Raw genomic sequence first — 21444 nt, forward strand, 5'->3', positions numbered from 1 at the left:
TCTGAGAGGCAGTAAGATTTCCTGTGCATAAACGTGTCTAGCACAGTAATGAGTCCAGTGTGAGGGACCGCCGGAATGGGACGTTGCTCCGCGGTGTGCACAAGTCCTCGGCTACAGGGCTTTGGCTTAGTCACCTGCTCCTCACTGCGATGCGCGCACGTTACAGTCTCTTCTAAGATTAGTCACCTCCTGGCGTGACGGGTGGCAGCACACTATCAGTCTGTTGTCCACCTCCAGTGGACCTATATGTAAGGGGTCTGTCAAGTATGCCGTCACTCTTGGCAGCACGTGTGCGGTACCCACTGTCTCATAGTGTACGGCACCTGGGTTAGCTCCCCACGGCTCCGCTCTGCTGGTTCGGCTCTTCAATGCTGGCACGGCTCTGCTGGCACAGCTAAACCCCCCAGCACTACAGCTCCTATCCTGGACAGCAGCAGCACGGCCTGTCACAGGCCCAGCACTCTCAGGTTGGGGAATCAGAGCGCGCTGCTCACCACTCTGCGCGCTGCACTTACTTGCCGCCAACCTCTCCTGCTGCGTGCGCTTTTCCTTCTTATACTACTGTTGCTGCGTGCTCTTTCTAGGTTCTCCCCACCCCCTCCTGTCAGCAAGAAGCTGTGTCTCTCTCCTTTTCCCTCTGGCAGCAAAGGAAGTTCCGCCTCTCCCAGGCTTCCCCCCCAGAAACAGAGGATGCAGCCTTTTTAGTTTCAGACCTAGCATGCTCGTACCCGCGGTCCAGTCAACCTCCTTACATCTACATAAGAGCTGCACTTTGCAGTGGACTTCTGTGGTGGCAAATAGTTTGGGCTGTGAATGAATACCCCATCCTCTTGGTTCCATCTTAGAGGCCAAACCAATCACACTGGGGACAGGACAGTTTTAGATATTGTATATATACATTGTATATAGGTCACACATAAGTAGCAGTGCTCCTCGAGACCAAAATGGTGGATTTCTGCTCTAAGAGTGTGATGTGGGTAGTGTGGAACTAATTTCATGCCTTCACTGTTTACAGTGAGATCTTTAAAATGTAATGTAAAAGAAGAATATTTAATAGAGAAATAATATTAACCTAAAGCCTGGTTACATGGGTTGTCTGCTTTACACAACTCATTGTTCATGTGCCTAGTTAGTTACAGTATTTATCAACGTAATAACGGACGTTTCCCACTCAAGAATCGGTCCATTAGTCAAAGTAGAGAACTGCTGCAAAGATCAGCTCATCCTCTGGAGAACATACCACGTCCATACCTTACACAGAGAAAGGGACACTCGCTGGCCTCTTGATCCAGTGATAACATCCACCATCAGAATAACAGGTGAACAAAGGTTTAAAAACCCAGACACATTTTAAGTGTATAGCACTTTCAGAAGTTAGTGACAGTAGTAGTAAATTCATAAGAAAATATATCTGTTTAGTCGACACTATGTATATTTGCATTTTATGCACAGGCATTGTATATGAATATCTTGTTTACTTTGTGGCAGCTACACCAGCTCCGGATCTTAATCTCAGACAGTCTAGCCTTCATTAAATAGGTTCTACAATGACTTTTAAGGCCCTGAACCCACTGTCATTTTGTAGTGACTTATGCAGATTTTCACATGAGAATGCCTTCCTTTGAAACTGCAGCTGAGTAAATATGTCTGCACGGTGTGTTGTTATTACCATTGTGTAACTAGCAACTCCTATTGAACGCATTTTGTTACTAGACAGGTGAATACCTGCCAGCGACGTACAGGAATCTGCTTGCTGATGCATCCTCCTGTAGTTTATCTTTAGGTCCCTGAATCCTTTGGAGAATACCCAGACGGGTGTTTAAGTATGGAAGACTGAAACTGATTCCATTGTTATATATGTTTCGTGTTATACTCTTACAAGGTTTAAAAAATGCACATAAACATATGGATTTCTCTTTTTAAAATCAATTTCCTCAATGATTTTATATATGTCTTTCTGTCTTTTAATTAGGATGTTGCAGAACAACCAGTTAAAACAAGTTCCAAATGATGCTTTCCATAACCTTCGCAACCTGCAGTCTCTGTAAGTACAAAGAAATGAAAATGTCCAGTAAATGAGGGTTCCACTCCTGGGACTTGCACCTATCTGAAGAGTGGGCCTTGTCTCTCCAGTGAATGAACTTAAGGGGTCCGTTTACATGGACCAATCGGCATTAAATGAGCGCCGATCTGTGAATGTTTACAGATTGATGGCTACATAATAGCCACAGTAAACGATGCTCACTGAGTGATCTGGCGTAGATTGCTCAGTGCGCATACGCATCCAGAGTTCTCGGCAGCAATGCTGGCAAGAGCAGGGGGAATTTACTTGTCCTGCAGGATTTTAATCTATGACAGTATAGTGGGTTACTACTGGTAATATTTGAGACCGTGGTCCCAGCTCTCTTCAGGTCATTGACCAGATACTCCAGTGTAATGCTCGGCTGATTCCTGACCTTTCTCAGAATCATTCTTACCCCATGAGGTGAGATCTTGCTTTGAGCTCCAGACTGAGGAACATTGTGTTTCTTCGATTTTCTAACAATTGTGCCAACAGTTGTGGCCTTCTCACCAAGCAGCTTGCCTATTGTCCTGTAGACCATCAGCCTTGTGCAGGTCGACAATTTTGTTCCTGGTGTCTTTAGACAGCTCTTTGGTGTTGGCCGTGGTAGAGAGGTTGGAGTGTGATTAATTGAGTGTGTGGACAGGTGTCTTTTATACAGGTAACGAGTTCAAACTGTGCAATTAATACAGGTGGGAAAAACTTGAAAAATTGGCAGTGTATCAAATACTAATTTTCCCAACTGTTCTTAATACCTAGATAATCTAGCTAACCAAAACACTATTTATTCTTAATCAGGTATTCTCATCTAAAGATTTTTTTGGCATATCCGCAGTCGCCCCCACGTCCCATTATGACCATTGGTGATACTTCAACCTATTAGGTATTAAAGGGTTTGTCCGGTCTAAAACTACAAGTCTGACGTTACTATACATGACTGCAGACTCGTGAACCTGACATTAAACTCACTGTGAATATTCTTCAATGTCGGCATGTATGCAAATTTCATACTTGCGGTCACGTCCCCTCCTCTCCTGGCATCGGAGAATCCTGACAATGCAGTGTGCGCTCTCTGTGACTGCATTCGCATAGAGTTACAGTAGACTTGTAGTATTTAGATTGGAAGACTCCTTTAATGCCTGATAGGCTGAAGTATCACCTACGATCATAATATGGGAGGAATGGTAGGCATCATTTGCTTATGCACAGCTCTTGCTTGTTGCATACGTTTCAATGGAAATCACTATATTTCTCTTGATCAAAATGGTAAAAGTGGTGAAACCATAATGGTTAAATCAGAGACTAAAGTTAGCAGGACTTCTGTTCTTCCAACAATTGGAGGTCCTAGAAGAGACGTAAATGTCTCACAAATCTATGAGGTACTTAATGTTTTTCGACTTTTGTCAACGATATTTTTTGCTGTGAAGATAACCCCATTAGCAGTGTTTAAATGACTTTTGTTTTGTGTCTCCATTAGACGGAGTCGCAGTAAGTAGTGACATTTCTAAACAGCCATGTACCAGGAATGAGATGGGATGATAAGACTTAGCACAGAAAAGCCAATATAAAGAAAGAATATTGGTTTAAACCATCATTGCTTTGTTCATTCAGGCCGGTCTTTGCCCCTCACATAAAGGTGGGCATTTTTAGTTTCCTGTTTCACGCTGCTCACCAGGTGCCTCTTGCATTTTGGATTTGAACAAGGAATGCAATTTCTGGAACAAGTTAATCAATTAGGAGGATAGTGGATGGGGTTAAGAGCTTTAAGGCAACAAAGTAACCTTCACAGAAATTCCCCCCAAATGGAGGCTTTTGTTAGTATCAGCATTTGAAGTAGGTAATGTTTTGTGTCTATTGTGCAGCAGAATTCGCGTAGATCAGGTAACCCCTATTTAAAGGTAGGAGCAGCTGAGAAATGGTAAATGGTAAACGGTAGTTAACTCACTATCACAACTGCTATCTTGTCCTTTGTTCAGAAAGAAAATGACTTGTATTTGTCTATTATGGAAAAATTCCTGAGCGGAACTGAGCTCCCTAACTATTCAGAGAAGAGGAAGACTGATACATTGTATCTCGGGGGGGGGAAACACTTGATGGTGGCCTAACATACATATCAGCTGCACATAACACAATGTTTTGTGATACTTTTCTCGTTTGTTACTATATACCATGAAAGCCATATTTAGCTTAATGCCCTTGTCACCTGAATGCTCAGCAGATTACTAAAACGGTTTGAGTAATATAAGGGAAAATGAAATCCTGTTTCAGAAAAGATGAATTAGCATATACTCCGTCTGGTAATACTGGAAATTTGTATGGCTTTGGTAATTCTAAAATCATATATCACAGTCTGAAATCAATAGATCAGAAAACTGATTAGTCTTCAAGGGGAGGTGATACTTTGAGCATGCAGTCTTATCAGTGAACCATACATTATAGAAAAACATGAGCTAGCCAAATAATATATCGATTTCTTGGTGTGTGAGCTTACATATTGCGAGCTATCTTACAAAACTACCATTGGTGAAAGCTCCCTGCCCTTTTCTATATAAAAGGGTAGAAAAATCCTGTCCTTTGGTGCAGTTTGTTTTAAAAAAATAAAATGCGTTTCATTGATCCTACCCAGGTCCATTGCTGAGTCTCCATCAAAGCCCCTGTTGTCTGTTATTGTCTGCAGCATTGATGTCACATCGTCAGTGCCGGTGTCTATCAGTGAGCCCTGAGTGGCTCATACTGTCTACTCAGGCAGAGCCACTGCGCTTACTGGTTGGATGTCAGCCCCGGAGTCAGTAACATAGCATACATCATGAGCAGCGGCCAAGAGTCCGCTCTAGACCTGAGGAAGGTACTGTAAGTACATCACAGTTTGTTTGTTTGGTTTTGAAACAAACTGTGCGTAGAGACAGGGATTTTCTGAAACCGGAAAACCCCTTTAACCCCCCATTAGAGGTATTATCTATAACTACTACGGTTAGTACTAGACTGGTCTCTCCGATTGAATGGCTGTTGCAATTAGCCAGACGTCAAATGGGAAAATAACAAATTACATTTATTACATACAATCTAATATCACTAAACTCTAAATGTTTGTGTGAAAAAATTTAATTCATGTAAATTGCAGTCAGTAAATACATTCTTATGAGGTCAATGCAGATGTTTTCTTTCTAGAGTGGAAAATCCTGACATTTAGACCATACATTTTTCTAATAATGTTAGATGTGTTAGTTAGGCACTATTGCCATGTGCTGTAGCTTCTATTGCCAATGATGACACCATACAGAGCCCGTTACTAACCACCAAGCATGCTGTGCTACTCTTGCCATTAGTTGTTGCAAAATTGCCCACAGAGGCTCCAAATGGAAAGTCGACCCCTGAGTTTATTTGCTGGCGAGAAAATCATTTAGGTTTGCTAATTCTTAAGAGCTTAGTGCCCAAAAATCAAAAAGAAGACAATATTATAGGATTTTAAAGGCCTGGGTCATATTTGGTTGACTAATATCTAATTTTCTAGTTATCCTTATGAGTTAAATTATATCCTTGTCACTTTTACTTCCTTGATTAATGTCCAAGAAAAATAAAGTTGATTGGCACATCCAAAAAATAGATACAATCTTCAGAATTTATTCCATATATGTCAAACCATTAAAATCCACATGCTGATATTAGAAAAAAACACTCTTATGTGTTTATGTTGTTGTGTGCACCTTTAGCTATTCTATTTTCTATCATCAACATGTGGATTTTAATTATTTGACATAAATGGAATAAAATTTGAAGATTGTATCTATTTTTTGGAAGGTGCTGATCAACTTTATTTTTCTGACGCTCAGCAGTATTTGAAATGGCCCCCATCTCACATAAAGGACAGATTTCATGATCCATTGCACAACGAGTGATTTATTCAATATTTTTTCTCTGTGTTCTACCTTTATTAATATGTGTGCACAGTTCGAGGGTCCATACATGTGAACACAAAGCTGCTGGACACTCCATAATCATGTAGAATGTTCCAACAAGTGAAATAAAACTTCATGCCTTCCAGATATGTCTGGATGAAGCATGTAAACATTTCAACTTTATCCATTTGTTGACCAAAGTTTGACTTGTTTAGATTTATAATCTACATTTTCTTTGCAAACACTTGTCAGAATTTTGACATCTTGAGTTTAACTGTTTTAAAATCCTTGTCTGGTTTTCAGCAGAAAAGCATGAGATGAGTACAGAGGCCAATCGTGTCTCCTACATATGTTGCATACACTTTGCTGCAAGTATAGTTAGTTTATGATTATAGTCAAAATACCTTCATGCAGTTGTGGGCAAATACTTGATTTATAATCAGTTTTAAAGGATTATTCTCATGTGTTCTTTTCAGGGGTGCATGGCTCCCCTGCTCCCTGCCTTCCTGTTTCTCAAGGGCGATGCACTTCTGAGGATTGACATTTCGGACCAGCTGCATAGTGGCACCACTGGTCTGGACTACATATTCCACTCAGAGACACTAAAGCTGACCAGATTGTCCATTCCAGCAATCTGGTCAGCTTTAGATCAGTACTTTTAGTGCTCTTTTTAAAAAGTTTGTAAGCAATGTGAATGTTTGGCCACGCTGCTAGAATGCAGCGATGGTGTGTAAACTAGATAGCAAACATTAAACAATAAAATTAAATATCCCTCTGTTCTTGTGAACGGAGAAAATTTTAATAAGAAAAATTGCTAAGTTGTTTGTATTTACAAGCAATTTACAGTTTTAACCATTATTGATGTTGAGGCAACCCCTTTAGGAATCTGTCATGTGAAAAAGTGCTAACCTGCACAGATGGGGATAATCTGCAGATTAATAATGTTCTGAAGCCGTGCAGTTGCTGCACTGAAAGCCCAGCTACCGGGAGGAAATGAACATTATTCCTCCTGGCAGACGTCATAGACTTTAGTCATCCCTCTGTAACTATGCTTCTGCACTGACTGACAGCCGCCTCTGTGCTGCTGACCTGGCTGTCAGTCAGTGCTGGGGTGTGGTTACAGCCTCACTATATACTGAGCAGTGACTGAAGTTATGCCCTATGACTGAAAGTCAAAGGCTGACGGGAGGAATTCAGTATGCTATTAACCTGCAGATTAACCCTATATCTGCAGGTTAATAGCATTTTTTCACAAAACGGGTTCCCTTTAACACTATCTAGGGAAACTTGCAAGAATTGTATTCTGACAGCTGCAATGAGCAGAATTTTCATATCATAATTTACTGTCAAACTTGAATCAATTGTAATGCGCAGCACCCAAACAATCCTAACGATTACTAGATTGTTGCAATTTAAATTAAATAGTAAAATTTGATGAGGACCTGTCCGCTTCTTTGACTGCTTTGTTAAAAAATTGTATTCTCTATATCAATTTCTACTACACTGTATTATACTGTTCCTCTGGTATCCGTCAGAAATTCACACCATTGATTCGGTGCTGATCGCATCAGACTATGTAGGTAAAAGAATGAGAACACTCAGATGCCAATGTAATCATCAATGTCTAGCAGACACAGAGGAGCAGTCCAATGTAGAGTTCAAAGAAAAATATATTTTCTTTTTTGTTGTTTCATGGGGGAAGTATTTACTAACACGGACATGGTAGGAAATATAAAGGGGCCTCCATAATGAATCATTGTGTCCAGCTAATTTTACTTATATAGTTAGAAGAATATTTAGAATTGAGAGTCCTCAGTGGTTGATACCTTTTTATGGCTAACGGTACAAAGATATATATCTTTACTGTACTTATATAGTTAAGCATTTTCCTTTATGATGATAAGAAATAAACTCAATTAATATTTCCATTGAAAGTCTTATTATTCACTATAAAGGGATGGATACATTGACACTGGAGAGGAAATTGTCAAAGATTATGTCATTGTGGGTCCTATACAGCATCCACTAGCTCACAAAACCGCTGAGACCCTGTTATGTCATACAGAACACTGGAAGTCACACATTTCCACCCAAAAGAATCATGTAAAAGTAAGATGTTATAAAACCAAAATGTCAGGATTTATTAGAATTCCCCCACATTGTGTTCCCCTTATACAGCATACAACTCTAATGTTTCACTAACTGGTTCATTTCAGCCAGCTCGGGAAGACAATTATTGGCTAATTAGCTACTTTTGTTTGAAAGGTCTAGAGTCCAGGTCAGAAGTCAATAGAGCTGTGCTTTGTGAAATAAAAGGCCACGTAGAAAGCTCTCATGGAAACAAATTGCTGCATGAAAAACTGAATGGGAGGGCAGTAAAATATCTGAAAATGACCTTTCCGACTAATGCGTGTGATAGATCACAACTTCTGTTATGTAAGACTATAGCCACACTACAGTGATAGTTACAGCTCTCATAAAGTATTAAGGTCATGTTGTCTGCATGCAAAAAGAGCGCCTCATAAGACAATGGCTGATTTTTAATTTTGCAATGAATTTTGTTATAACCTATGAGAATAAATGGACCTGCCAGAAATATCAGCCACCCATTTTTTTTTTAAAGTACCGCACATTGAATACCGTAACTGTTTTTATAAATACTGATTTATTTATTTTACTCACTTATGTCTTGCCATTAATGCCATAGCGCTTTACAGACATTATTGGCACTGTCCCCATTGGGACTCACAATCTAATTTCCCTATCAGTATGTCTTTGGAGTGTGGGAGGAAACCGGAGTACCCAGGGGAAACACATGCAAACACGGGGAAAACATACAAACTCCGTTCAGATGTTGTCCTTGGTGGGATTTGAACCCAGGACTGCAAGACTGCAGTACTAACCACTGAGCCAACATGCTGTCCAAAATATGGCTTGCATTTGACCTTTAGGATTTTGAGAATGATTCACAACTCACATGCACATGAGTACATCTTTCCCTTTGCTACAAAACATTAATACCTGTCAACATATTAGTGCAAATGCGAGGGAAGCACCGGGCCGTAGCCATGGCCGAACTCTCCGGAACAGTTGTGCCGAGCCCCCATCACAGGAAAAAGGTGCTTCATATTCTGCATGGCATGATTGGTACTCACAGTGCTGACAAGGTCCTCTCTCAGGTTTTCAGTGTTCCCTTGGGTCACTCGCATACAGATAAAGACAGAGTTCAAGCTTAACTCACAATGCAGAACTTTACTGACATCTCTTCCCATCTTATCCAGGTTAAAATCATTATGGACAATAGACTCTTCATTACACTCCATAGCAGCTTTCCCTTCTTTACTTTCCCTCCTTCGCAGATCGAGGTCGGGTCGTACCCACTTAGGTATTACTGTTGTCCCTTCTATCCATACTCACTATCACTGGTGCTTCCCTCTGCCGTTTCGCCCCGGCTCCTAGAGAATGCGCCCAGCCTGCGAGTCACCATGTAATGAAACACTCGCCCGTCTGTCTGCCCTCTCCTTCTCTCACTTTCACTGGGGAACTCTATCCCCTTGACATTGCTGCTGTGCTTGTTCCTCTTTCTGGACAGTTGGGCACTTGAATGTTGCTAGTAGGCTGTGTAGGGTCCCGAGCACTTGAGCTCGTATCAAGTGTGAGGGTTTTTCACCCCAGGCAACTAAGCCCGTCCACAGCGAACGAACACCCCTGCCCTGACAACTGTACTGTCCCTATTATGTACATAGGTTAAACAGCAACATGATATTTACACGTTACATCTCAATACGGCTTGAATCACAATAACACGTAGCAAATATATATATATATATGTATATATATATTTATACATTGGGAGAATAGGGAGCTTAAAGGGATAGAGGTTCTTTTTACATACCCCTACACAAGTATTTTCCCTAGTGGTAAGACCATTGAGTTGGCTATGCTTGCTAGCCTTAAAGCATTGCAAAAAATTCTGACAGCTCTCTCCCATTCACTGAAGATATACAGAACTGTGCCACTTCCAGTGCACTGCAACAATCTCAATCAGTTAATTGGTGTTGATGCCAAAGTTAAATTTCCACTGATCCGATATTAATTAACTGTAGATCAATATGAAAGTTTCAGAAAACCCCTTTAAGACCCAAATCATACAATGCTAATTTGTTCAGTTTATTATATCATCATTTTGAAGCCAAATTCAGGAGTAGATAGAAAGTAGAAAAAAAAGTATAAATCTTTACATTATATTACCCAAATGCTAAGAATCCAATTTTGGATTTGGCTTCAAAACACTGACCAATCTGCAATGTGTGAATAAGACATAGAAGTAACAGAGTCGTCAAATGGATTATTATAACCATAGACAGTCATGGCCAAAAGCATTGGAACCCTTGAAATTGTTACAGATAATGAAGTGTTTCTCCCAGAAAATTATTGCAATTGCACATGTTTTGTTACACACGTTTATTTTCTTTGTGTGTATTGGAACACACAAAAAACAGGGAAAAAGGCAAATTGAACATAATATCACATAAAAAAAACAGTAATGGGCCTGACAAAATTGTTAGCATCTTTCCAAAATTGTAGGTAAACAACTTTTGTTTCAAGCATGTGATTCTAATTCAAACTTAACTATGGCAAGTAACAGGTGTGGGCAATATGAAAATCACACCTAAAACCAGATAAAAGGGGGAGAAGTTGACTCAATCTTTGCATTATGTGTCTGTATGTGCCACACTAAGGCCTCTTTCACACATCTGGTGTCAGGGGACCGGCGGCGTGCGGCGAAAAGCCGGGCCGCCGGATCCGGCCTGCAGCGGTGACACCGGATGTACATGCGGCACCTGATGCGGCTTGGAGGACATTTAAAGGAGTCGCAGCACCGGGGGACGAGAGAGCCAGCCGGAGAAAGATCGGGAGACGAGATAGCAGCCAGAGAGACAGCGGGGGACGAGAGAGCAGCCAGAGAGACAGCGGGGGACGAGAGAGCAGCCAGAGAGACAGCGGGGGATGAGAGAGCAGCCAAAGAGAGAGCGGGGGACGAGAGAGCACCCAGAGAGACAGCGGGGGACGAGAGAGCAACCAGAGAGACAGCGGGGGACGAGAGAGCCAGCCAAAGAAAGGTATGGAGCATATGGAGAGAGAGAAGGGGAGGGGGAGAGAGTTGCGCAGCGGGCACTTGTGGGGTTAAAACTCACAGTGCCCGGGCATGCGCTGTTGAAAAAGCCGGTCCGGCGCTGCAAAAAAACGTTGCAGCCAACGTTTTTTGCAGACGCCGGGCGCGCATGTTTGCCGTATCCGGCAAAACCCGGAGGCGCCGCATGTCCATCCAACATGATGCGGCGATCATTACATTCTATGTGAAAAAAACGGATCCAATTCCGGATCCGGTTTTCACAATTTTCGCCTCATCGTGCCGGATTTAAAAAAACGGATGTGTGAAAGTAGCCTAAGGATTGGAGAACAGAAAGCGGAGAAGGGAACTATCTAAGGACTTCAGAAGCAAAATTGTTGAAAAATATCAAAAATCTCAACGTTACAAGTTCATCTCCAGAGTTCTTGATGTTTCTTTGTCCACATTGCACATCTTAATTAAGAAGTTTACAACCTATGGCACTGTAGCTAATCTCCCTGGATGTGGATGGCAGAGAAAAATTTATGAAAGGTTGCAGTGCAGGATAGTCCAGATGGTGGATACGCAGCCCCAATCAAGTTCCAAAGTAATTCAAGCTGTCCTGCAGGTTCATGGTGCATCAGTGTCAGGGCAAACTATCCAACAACATTTGAATGAAATGAAACGCTATGGCAGGAGACTCAGGAGGACCCAACTGCTGATACAGTAAGATAAAAATGCTAGACTGCAGTTTGCCAAAATGTACATGAGTAAGCCAAAATCCTTCTAGGAAAGCATCTTGTGGACAGATGAGACCAAGATAGAACTTTTTGGTAAAGTGAATCATACCACTGTTTACTGAAAATGTAATGAGGCCTGCAAAGAAAAGAACACAGCACCTTCAGTCAAATATGGTGGAGGTTCAAAGATGTTTTGAGGTTGTTTCGTTGCCTCTGGCACTGGGGACCTTGACTGTGTGCAAGGCATAAAGAAATCTGAAGATTACCAAAGGATTTTGGGTTGCAATGTAATGCACAGTGTCAAAAAGCTGGGTTTGCATTATTTGTCATGGGTCTCCCAGCAGTACAGTGACGCCAAATATCCTTCAAGAAGCACCCAGAAATGGATAGACACAAAGCGCTGGAGAGTTCTGAAGTGGCCAGCAATGAGTCCAGTTCTAAATCCCATTGAACACCTGTGTAGAGATCTTAAAATTGCTGTTGGGAGAAGGCACCCTTCAAATATGAGAAACCTGGAGCAGTTTGCAAAAGAAGAGTGGTACAAAATTCTAGTTGAGAGATGTAAGAAGCTTGTTGATAGTCATAGGAAGCAATTGATTGTATTTATTCCAAAGAGAGAGCAACTAAATATTAAGTTGAGGGTGCCAGCAATTTTATCCAGCCCATTTTTGAGGCTTAGTGTGACATTATGTCCAATTTGCCTTCCTTCTCTGTTTTTTGTGCTTTTTTCCAAAAAATACAAAGGAAATAAACATATGTGTAACAAAACATGTGTAATTGCAATAATTTCCTTGCAGAGATACTTTATGTTCTGGAACAATTTCAAGGGTGCCAACAATTTTGGCCATGATTGTTTCTTAAATAATAAAAGTTGTTTTTTTTTTTATCTCTCTCTAGGCGATTGGATGCCAACCATATCAGCTATGTGCCACCAAACTGCTTTAGTGGTCTAAATTCACTTCGTCACCTGTGGCTTGATGATAATTCTTTGAGTGAGATTCCAGTTAGGGCACTGGAAAGTTTGTCAGCTCTTCAGGCCATGACATTGGCATTGAACAAGATTCACCATATACCAGATCATGCATTCAAGAACCTCTCCAGCCTTGTGGTCTTGTAAGTTTGCCTATATGTACATTGGATAATGTGGCACAAATAGACACTATAACTTTGCTAGAGTAAAATTTGAAGATATTCATGGGATGATTAAGAGGCATCTTAGGGTATGTGCACACGTTGCGGATTCTGCTGCGGAATTTTCCGCGCGGATTTGGCTAAATCCGCAGGTAAATCTTAGGTCAAAAGACCTGCGGATTATCTGCGGATTTGCCTGCGGTTTGACACCTGTCATGGAGCAGGTGCCAAACCGCTGTGGAATCCGCACAAAGAAGTGACATGCTGCGGATTTAAAAAACCGCAGCAAATCCGCAACGTGTGCACTGCGGTTTTTGATTTACATAGGTTCTAATGGTACCGTACACCGCAGCAGAAACTGCTGCGGATCTGCAGGGCCAAATCTGCTGTGGATCCGCAGCAGAATCCGCAACGTGTGCACACACCCTCACCGTACTTTTTTACTCTGAATGGATTGCTAGGTTGAAGCTACAGGCTTTGATCAATCACATTGACTGTTGTGTGGAAGTGAAAAAGATCTCACATGGTAGGACAGTTAGCTGTCGTCAGGTTGGATGGGAAGCTTACAAATGTCATATTTGTAAGGGTGAATAAGAAATATTTAAAAGTACAGGGTGGGCCATTTATATTGGTACACCTAAATAAAATGGGAATGGTTGGTGATATCAACTTCTTGTTTGTGGCACATTAGTATATGATAGCCATTTTGATTTCGGTCATTTTGAATCCAACTTTATTTTTTCCAATGGGAAGAGGGTCATGTGACACATCAAAGTTATTGAGAATTTCACAAGAAAAACAATAATGTGCTTGGTTTTAACATAATGCTTTATTCTTTCATGAGTTCTTTACAAGTTTATGATCACTTATAAAATGTGTTCAAAGTGTTGCCCATTGTGTTGGATTGTCAATGCAACCCTCTTCTCCGACTCTTGACACACTGAAAGCAACACCACATAAGAAATGTTAGTCTAAGGGGGTCATATTCCTTGTAGGAAAGCTCGGACCTGAAACCCATAATGTGGTGATGCACCATCTTGCTGGAAAAACTCAGGGAACGTGCCATCTTTAGTGCATAAAGAGGGCAACACATCATCATGTAGCAATTTCAGCTATCCAGTGGCATTGAGGTTTCCATTGATGAAGAATAGCCCCATTATCTTTGTACCCCATATACCACACCATACCATCAATTATCGGTGTCAGGTCCGAGCATTCCTACATGAACAGTTTCCTGGAAAGTGGATTGGTTGTCGTGGGCCAGTTGAATGGCCATCAATGTCTCCTGATCTGACCCCCTTAGACTTTTATCTTTGGGGTCATCTGAAAGCAATTGTCTATGCTGTGAAGATATGAGATGTGCAGTATCTGAAACAAGGGATACTGGAAGCCTGTGCTAGCATTTCTACTGCAGTGTTGCTATCAGTGTGTCAAGAGTGAGAGAAGAGGGTTGCATAGACAATTCAACACAATGGGTAGCACTTTGAACACATTTTATAAGTGTTCATAAGCTTGTAAATAACTCATGAAAAAATAAAGTTATGTTAAAACCAAGCACACCATTGTTTTTCTTGTGAAATTCTCAATAAACTTGATGTGTCACATGACCCTCTTCCCATTGAAAAAAATAAAGTTGGATCGAAAATGGCCAACTTCAAAATGTGCGCTATGGTCACCCATCTTGAAAAGTTTCCCCCCTCCCATATACTAATGTGCCACAAACAGGAAGTTGATATCACCAACCATTCCCATTTTATTTAGGTGTATCCATATAAATGGCCCACCCTGTAGCGTTAATGAATATTCATAAACCACATTTTTTTATTAAATCATTTTTCCAAGCCTTATATTTTTTAGCCCTTAAGCTTCCACTGTTTAAAAGTAACATTCCAAGCTTAACTGATGGCCCCTGCTCTAGCCCTGGCTCTGCTGCCCGCTTGTCTGTTGCAGACTACTGTGGTGACATCACAACGATAACTCAAGTGACCACTTCAACCAATCACTGTGCTCATTGATCATTTGTAGACTACCTTGGTAACACCATTGAAACTAGTGATTGACTGCAGCGGTCATGTATGTTGTATTCATGTCATCACCATTGCCACCTGCCAACAAACACTAAAGGCAGCAGCGGAGAGCAGGCACTGCACTAGAGGTCGTGAGAGTAAAGTTCTATATTTTATTTTTAAACTGTGACAGCCAGTGCTGTAAAAAAAAAGTGACCCTTTTTAAAATTTGTAGATAAAAAATTAGAAACATTGTAGTATTAGTATGAAAGCAGGAAAACATGTGCAGACAGATATTCATTCACTAGGTTCCATAAGACATCCAGTAGGTGAGTCTCGTAAATATTCCTAATCCGTTCATCTTCATCAGTGTGTGGACAACACGTCTTAAAAAAAACATTATTCTGTCCGGCAGTTAAGTATGACAGATGTGCACTACAATGAGCCATCTTGTTTGAAACGTGTAGGTTTGCACATTATACTGCTGCATTTTAATACACCTTTCAGGAAATTGTATGCCAGCAGGAATTTCCATTTCTCTTTGGCGGAAATATTTCCCCAAGTAAAATGTGCCGCAGGCAGACATTACATTGCTTTTTTTTAGAGCCTCATGAGACACATAAGAACATTTTGCTTATTAACATTGCGTTACAAAGTTTCTTCTACATGTCTAAGAAGGTATTGAGGGTTTGTGTTTTTTTTTTTTTTACGCCAGAGTGTAATAAGTTTCTAATAATATAGGGAGAATTTAAAAAGCAGACCCAATTTTTATTGGTTTATGATACATTTTATATTGCAGGAAAGCTAATGTTGACATAGTAATGCGTCTAACATACTTTTCTGTCAAAGTTTATTCGCTCATGAATTGTCCATTATGTCACAATTTGATTTCATGACAAGACCTATGGATTGTGCAGTGCTATAGTACACATATTTGTATGGCCAAATACGGGGCAGCACAGCACAACTCAGCTTATTCTTTACCACAGCTGCCAATCTTTTTGAAGGAGGAAAGTGAAAGCCTGAGGAGCATGCCCTCCAATAAATTCTTTGGCAGTGCTTGACTTGTATACAATAAGTGCATGGTTGAAAACACGTTTCTTTAGAAGCGTCCATTGAAGACGTTTGCATAGGTTCACTGTGCGCAGTATGCTATCCTGACTGTGCTTTTAATGTTCCCCTGCAGACATCTCCATAACAATAGGATCGACTCCCTGGGAAAGAAATGCTTTGATGGGCTCCACAGTCTGGAGACTTTGTGAGTTGACCTCTTATTTGTTTCAGTCTTTTCACTGTTTTCATTGATATTCTAAAAAGAATAAAAATAGCTCAAAAGCCAAACATGCTTTTTGGCTTGCCTAATTGCCAAGTGTTTAGTGCAATTGTTCATATGATGACTGTAAAAAAAAAATTCTGTATCTATTAACAATGACTGAACCATTTCTGTGCTCACGCTAAAGCAGACTCGTGAGAAGCTCAAGCAGAGGATCTGCTATATTTCTGTACCTTTATACTTACTCTATGTTTTCTTTACACATAAACTGACTGTATATATTAGAATAATGTGTTAAAGGAGTTGCCCAAAATTAGAAAGAAGGCTCTGCCATCTGCCCCTGGGCTCTGTCCTGAGTTGCAGCCCATCCCTTATAAACAGATACTTTTTTCTAATCTTGGACAATTTATTTAAATGTGTGTTCATCATTAAAAGTCTCCACCAGGGTCATGACAAGACTTAGTTGGCTTTCCCCCATGCACATTAAACTATCTCCCATAGACAAACATGGGAGGAAACAAGTTTTCATACAGCAGTAAACATGTATTCTTGCTTGACCTGCATGTCAGTGCTCATTTGAAAAAAAGGGAATGCTATACTCACTCCCTTTGAACTAATACACAATGCCCGTGATGAAGCAGAAGGCTTTGGTTCATGACATCTAGTATGAATGCTAATGACACTAGTCTGAGAAACACACTACCCACGTCCTCACAACAGCAAGGATGCTGCCTCTGTTATAACTAAACTTTTCATGCTTTGGCACATAACCTATAGGGTAGTGTAACCTGGGGGTACACAATGCTTTTAGTTTTGATTGTCTGCATGTTGAAATTAGTTTATGCAGTCACTCTGCACTTCCTCTCTACATCTCACTTTCTACTTTATAGAAGTATTCTGTAGGAAAAAAGATTTTTTTTTTAGAGAAAGACAAAGTAGTAGGTGTTTAACTTCTCTTCAGTGCCACCCCAAGAAAAATGTTAAAGGTAATCTGCCAGAATAATCAAACCTCTTAGGCCACCTACTTGGGCACGTAGGTCAAAGGAAGCAGGATAAAATTATAAATTGATATCTGCGATCCAATGTCTTATTCTACAGGGTGGGACAGTTATATGGATACACCTGGGTGGGCCATTTATAAAGTTAGATCCAAAATGGCCGACTTCAAAATGGTCACCACCCATTTTGAAATGTTTTCCCCCTCCCTTATACTAATGTGCCACAAACAGGAAATTGATATCACCAACCATTCCCATTTTATTTAGGTGTATCCATATAAATGGCCCACCCAGGTGTATCCATATAAATGGCTCACCCTGTAGAGACATCCACCTATTTCTTATGTGTATGAGGTGTTCAAGACTATGGGCCAGTCGCAGTTCTTCCTGACAATCTGCCTCCAGAGGTAATTTTAAATGAAATGGGGTGCTTACATATTAACCCCTTCACGACCGTTGACGTATATATTTAAGTCAAAGGTCGGGTCCCAGCCTTTGATGTGGTCTTGTGCTCCAAGCACAAATCTTACCCCGCATATGATGATAATCAGTCATCATGTGCCTTTAACAGTCGCAGGTGGAGCGGCGGTCCTCACACTGCTGGTAACCAGTTGAATCCTGCTGTCAGTCACTGACAGCGAGATTTAATACTCGCCGGATGGAAGTGCCTCATACATGCCGCTCATTCGGCACCCCTATCTTGTGATCGCAGGGCATCAATGGGTTGTCATGACACCCGGGGGTCTGCTGATGACCCCTGTGCCTATCATTATGATCCACCTGTAAACTCTGGCCCGTGGCGGACGTTCATACTTTGTTATTTCTGCTATGTATAGTGCAGGTGATTGGATTATCACAGCTTCAAGCCTCTTAAGCGGACTATTAAATACAGTAAAAGAAAAAGAAAAAAGTTTTAAAAAATATGAAAAAAGCCCACTAAAGTTAAAATCACCCCCCTCTTGCTACATTAAAAATAAAATATTTTTAAAAAAATGCACATATTTCATAGAATCATAGAATCATAGAATCGTAGAGTTGGAAGGGACCTCCTGGGCCATCTGGTCCAACCCCCTGCTCAAAGCAGGATTTGCTAAATCATCCCAGTCAGATGTCTGTCCAGCCTCTGTTTGAAGACTTCCATTGAAGGAGAACTCACCACTTCTCGTGGCAGCCTGTTCCACTCATTGATCACTCTAACTGTCAAAAAGTTTTTTCTAATATCTAATCTGTGTCTCCTCCCCTTCAGTTTCATCCCATTGCTTCTAGTCTTTCCTTGTGCAAATGAGAATAAAGTTGATCCTTCTACAATGTGACAGCCCTTTAGATATTTGTAGACAGCTATTAAGTCTCCTCCTTGGTATTGTTGTGTTCAGAAATGTCCGATCTATCAAAGTATAAAATAAATTAAGCCGATAGGTAAACGGTGTAACGAGAAAGAAAAAAATCAAAATGCCAGAATAAGGTTTTTTTGTCTGCCGTAATATTGCAATAAAATGCAATAAGAGGTGATCAAAACATCGTATCCACCCCAAAGTGGTATCATTAAAAATGTCAGTTCAGAGTGCAAAAAATAAGCCATCACCCAGCCCCAGAGCTTGAAAAATGAAAAGGTTAGGGGTCTCGGAAGATGGTGTTGTAAGCAAAAAAAAATATAATCACAAATTTTGGATTTTTTTTTCACCACTTAAATAATAAAAAATATATACATGTTTGGTATCTATCTGGTACTGGTTCTGACCTAGAGAATTATATTGGGAGGTCAGTTTTACCATATAGTGAACATGGTAAATAAAAAACGCAAAAAACTGTTGTGGAATTGCACTTTTTTATTTTGCAATCAATGTCAATGCACTTGGACTTTTTTCCCACTTTCCAGTGCATCACATGATATACGTAAATAAGTTGTTGAGGGTTATGGGCCAGCCACTGATCTAGAGAATCTGCCTTCAGAGCTTACTGTAGATGAAAAGGGGAGTTACCAGTGTGAGACATGTAACTAATGTATAACTGAACTTTGTGTCCTTACAAACACATTTGCTGCAGCTCTGCTGTTTTGCAACAGTTTTGTAACCCTGACTGCCTGTGACCTTGAAGATGAAGCTGAGAGGATCCTGCAGATGTATCAGTGAAGCCACATTCACACGTTCAGTATTTGGTCAGTATTTTACATTAGTGTTTGTAAGCCAAAACCAGGAGTGGGTGATAAATACAGAAGTGCCCAGTTTGACAGTCTTTTCAAGAAGCACAGTATAAAAGATAGCTATACCATACAGTCTCACCAGGGTTGTCCTGAAGAAGAGGTCCGGTATGTCCTTGATACGCGTTGACTTGTAAACCTGTTTTACTAAACCATTTGATTTTAAGGATTCTATCTCAGCAGCGCATGAGTGATACCTCCCATAGTTTTCCAAATACAGAACTGGTGACGTGTTTCTATTATACCTTTCATCTGACTGTTCCACTCCTGGTTTTGGTTTACAAATACTGAGATAAAAAACTGACCAAATACTGAATGTGTGAACGTGACCTTATAATCACACACAGCTCTCCCGTGAGATCAGAAGAGCAGATAGCCGCCATTACTTATCACACTGATAATGTCTCTATTGTTAATTATTATTATAATTATTATTATTAGTCACTGGAGGCAGATTCTCATGCAAATCTGTGTCTGGCCCATATGTCTTATCAGCTCATTTACATATATGAAAAACTTGGAATTTTCTGAAATAAAACATCAAATTGCAGATGTCAAGGTATCATTTTATTCAGCTTTCTATATCCTGAATTCCTATATAGATGGCTTAGGAGGATTGATCCTACTGACAGATTCCATTTAAGAACCAACATATTTTGGCTTTTAAGGAATTAGCAACTTATTTTCTTGATTTTTTTTTGTAACACAAGTTGTATTTTGTTACGGTGCCACTTTAGAATATACATATAGGGGAAATGTATCAAGGTCAATATTCCACTTTTGTAATCGTATAAAGTCTTGTGGCCCAACGTACTAAAATTAACATACAAAAATGTTCTTCATTTTTTAGGAAACTTGCTACTTTTAAATAAATTGGCATGTTTTATTCCCGCACACTGCTGTTTAAGATTATCATATAAAATGTCAGTCTTCACTAACCCCTTTGCGATCATAAATCATATAACATAAACTTAGGTCGTATTGATTAAGGTGGTGTAAGGAGTGGGCTCAAAAAGCCAAGCCTGCACTATATTCAGCAACTGCTGGTTGTGGTTTACATCCGACAGCTGCTTATAACAGCAAAAAAAATAATATTTTTGGTACTCAATGTAAAATCTTTTTCTCATAGCCTTGATTGAGGGACACAGGAACCATGCGGACAAAGGAACCATGAGTACAGTATTTTGCTGCCACCTGGACAGCTGACACATCACCAACAGGCTACACCTGTGTTGCTAACACCCAACTATTCGGTTTAGCAGAGTCTATCAGAGTGTCATCCTGTATCCCCAGGGTTCCTGTGTCCCCCAATGAAATTAAAGAGAAAGCATTTATATAATGCTGTCATTCACTGACAGTGGCATTTAAATGGACAGGATGTTGGTGCGCATCTGCACGATTGTGAGCAACAATGTGGACAGTGATGATAATGTCTATAAAGCCCTGTGGAATTAATGGCACTATATAAGTAAGTAAAATAGATAAAATTGCTGTTTTCCCTTCACCCATGATAGCACACCTGATATACGGGTGCTGTCATGGGTTCCGGAAAAACCGGCTACCGGTAAGTAACCATGGTGGTTTTTGGTTACTTCAATTCCATCAAAAAATGCAATAAAAAACAATTAAAATATTGTATTTGCCCCAGAATAGTAAAACACGTTGGTTTGGTTAATAAAACAAAAACAAGCTTTCACAAAGGTCCATTGATGGAAAAAAATAAAAAGTTGCAGATTTTCAAAAAATGGAAACACAAGCCAATTTCTTTTCACAAAGTTTAGAATTTTTTTTAATGAGCAAAATATAAAAGGAAACCTTAAGGTTTTGAATCACGGTGGTCGTAATTACCAGAAGAATCATTTTGCCAGGTCATTTTTACTTCACCTTGATTGCCGTCCACCATTTCACTACATTTGGAAATTTTAACTCATTTTTCAGTACATTAAAATTGCAAACTATATGACGTCATTCAAAACTACACCTCATTCTGGAAAAACCAAGGGTCCATACAACAGCTATGTCGACTGA

The 21444-nt window shown here is 40.3% G+C and overlaps 1 protein-coding gene across 1 annotated transcript in view; it reads left to right on the plus strand.

Annotated features, from left to right (window-relative positions):
- Window positions 1–21444, plus strand: part of LGR5 (leucine rich repeat containing G protein-coupled receptor 5) — a 337590-nt gene that overhangs the window by 191982 nt on the left and 124164 nt on the right. The window contains exons 4-6 of the mRNA XM_073555529.1: window positions 1973–2044; window positions 12709–12924; window positions 16135–16206. Coding sequence (XP_073411630.1) covers window positions 1973–2044; window positions 12709–12924; window positions 16135–16206 — 360 coding nt within the window. The remainder of the gene's footprint in view (window positions 1–1972; window positions 2045–12708; window positions 12925–16134; window positions 16207–21444) is intronic.

The sequence above is a fragment of the Dendrobates tinctorius genome, unplaced genomic scaffold, assembly GCF_039654945.1.
Source record: "Dendrobates tinctorius isolate UK_male_01 unplaced genomic scaffold, ASM3965494v1 ptg000224l, whole genome shotgun sequence".
NCBI classification, from domain to species: domain Eukaryota; kingdom Metazoa; phylum Chordata; class Amphibia; order Anura; family Dendrobatidae; genus Dendrobates; species Dendrobates tinctorius.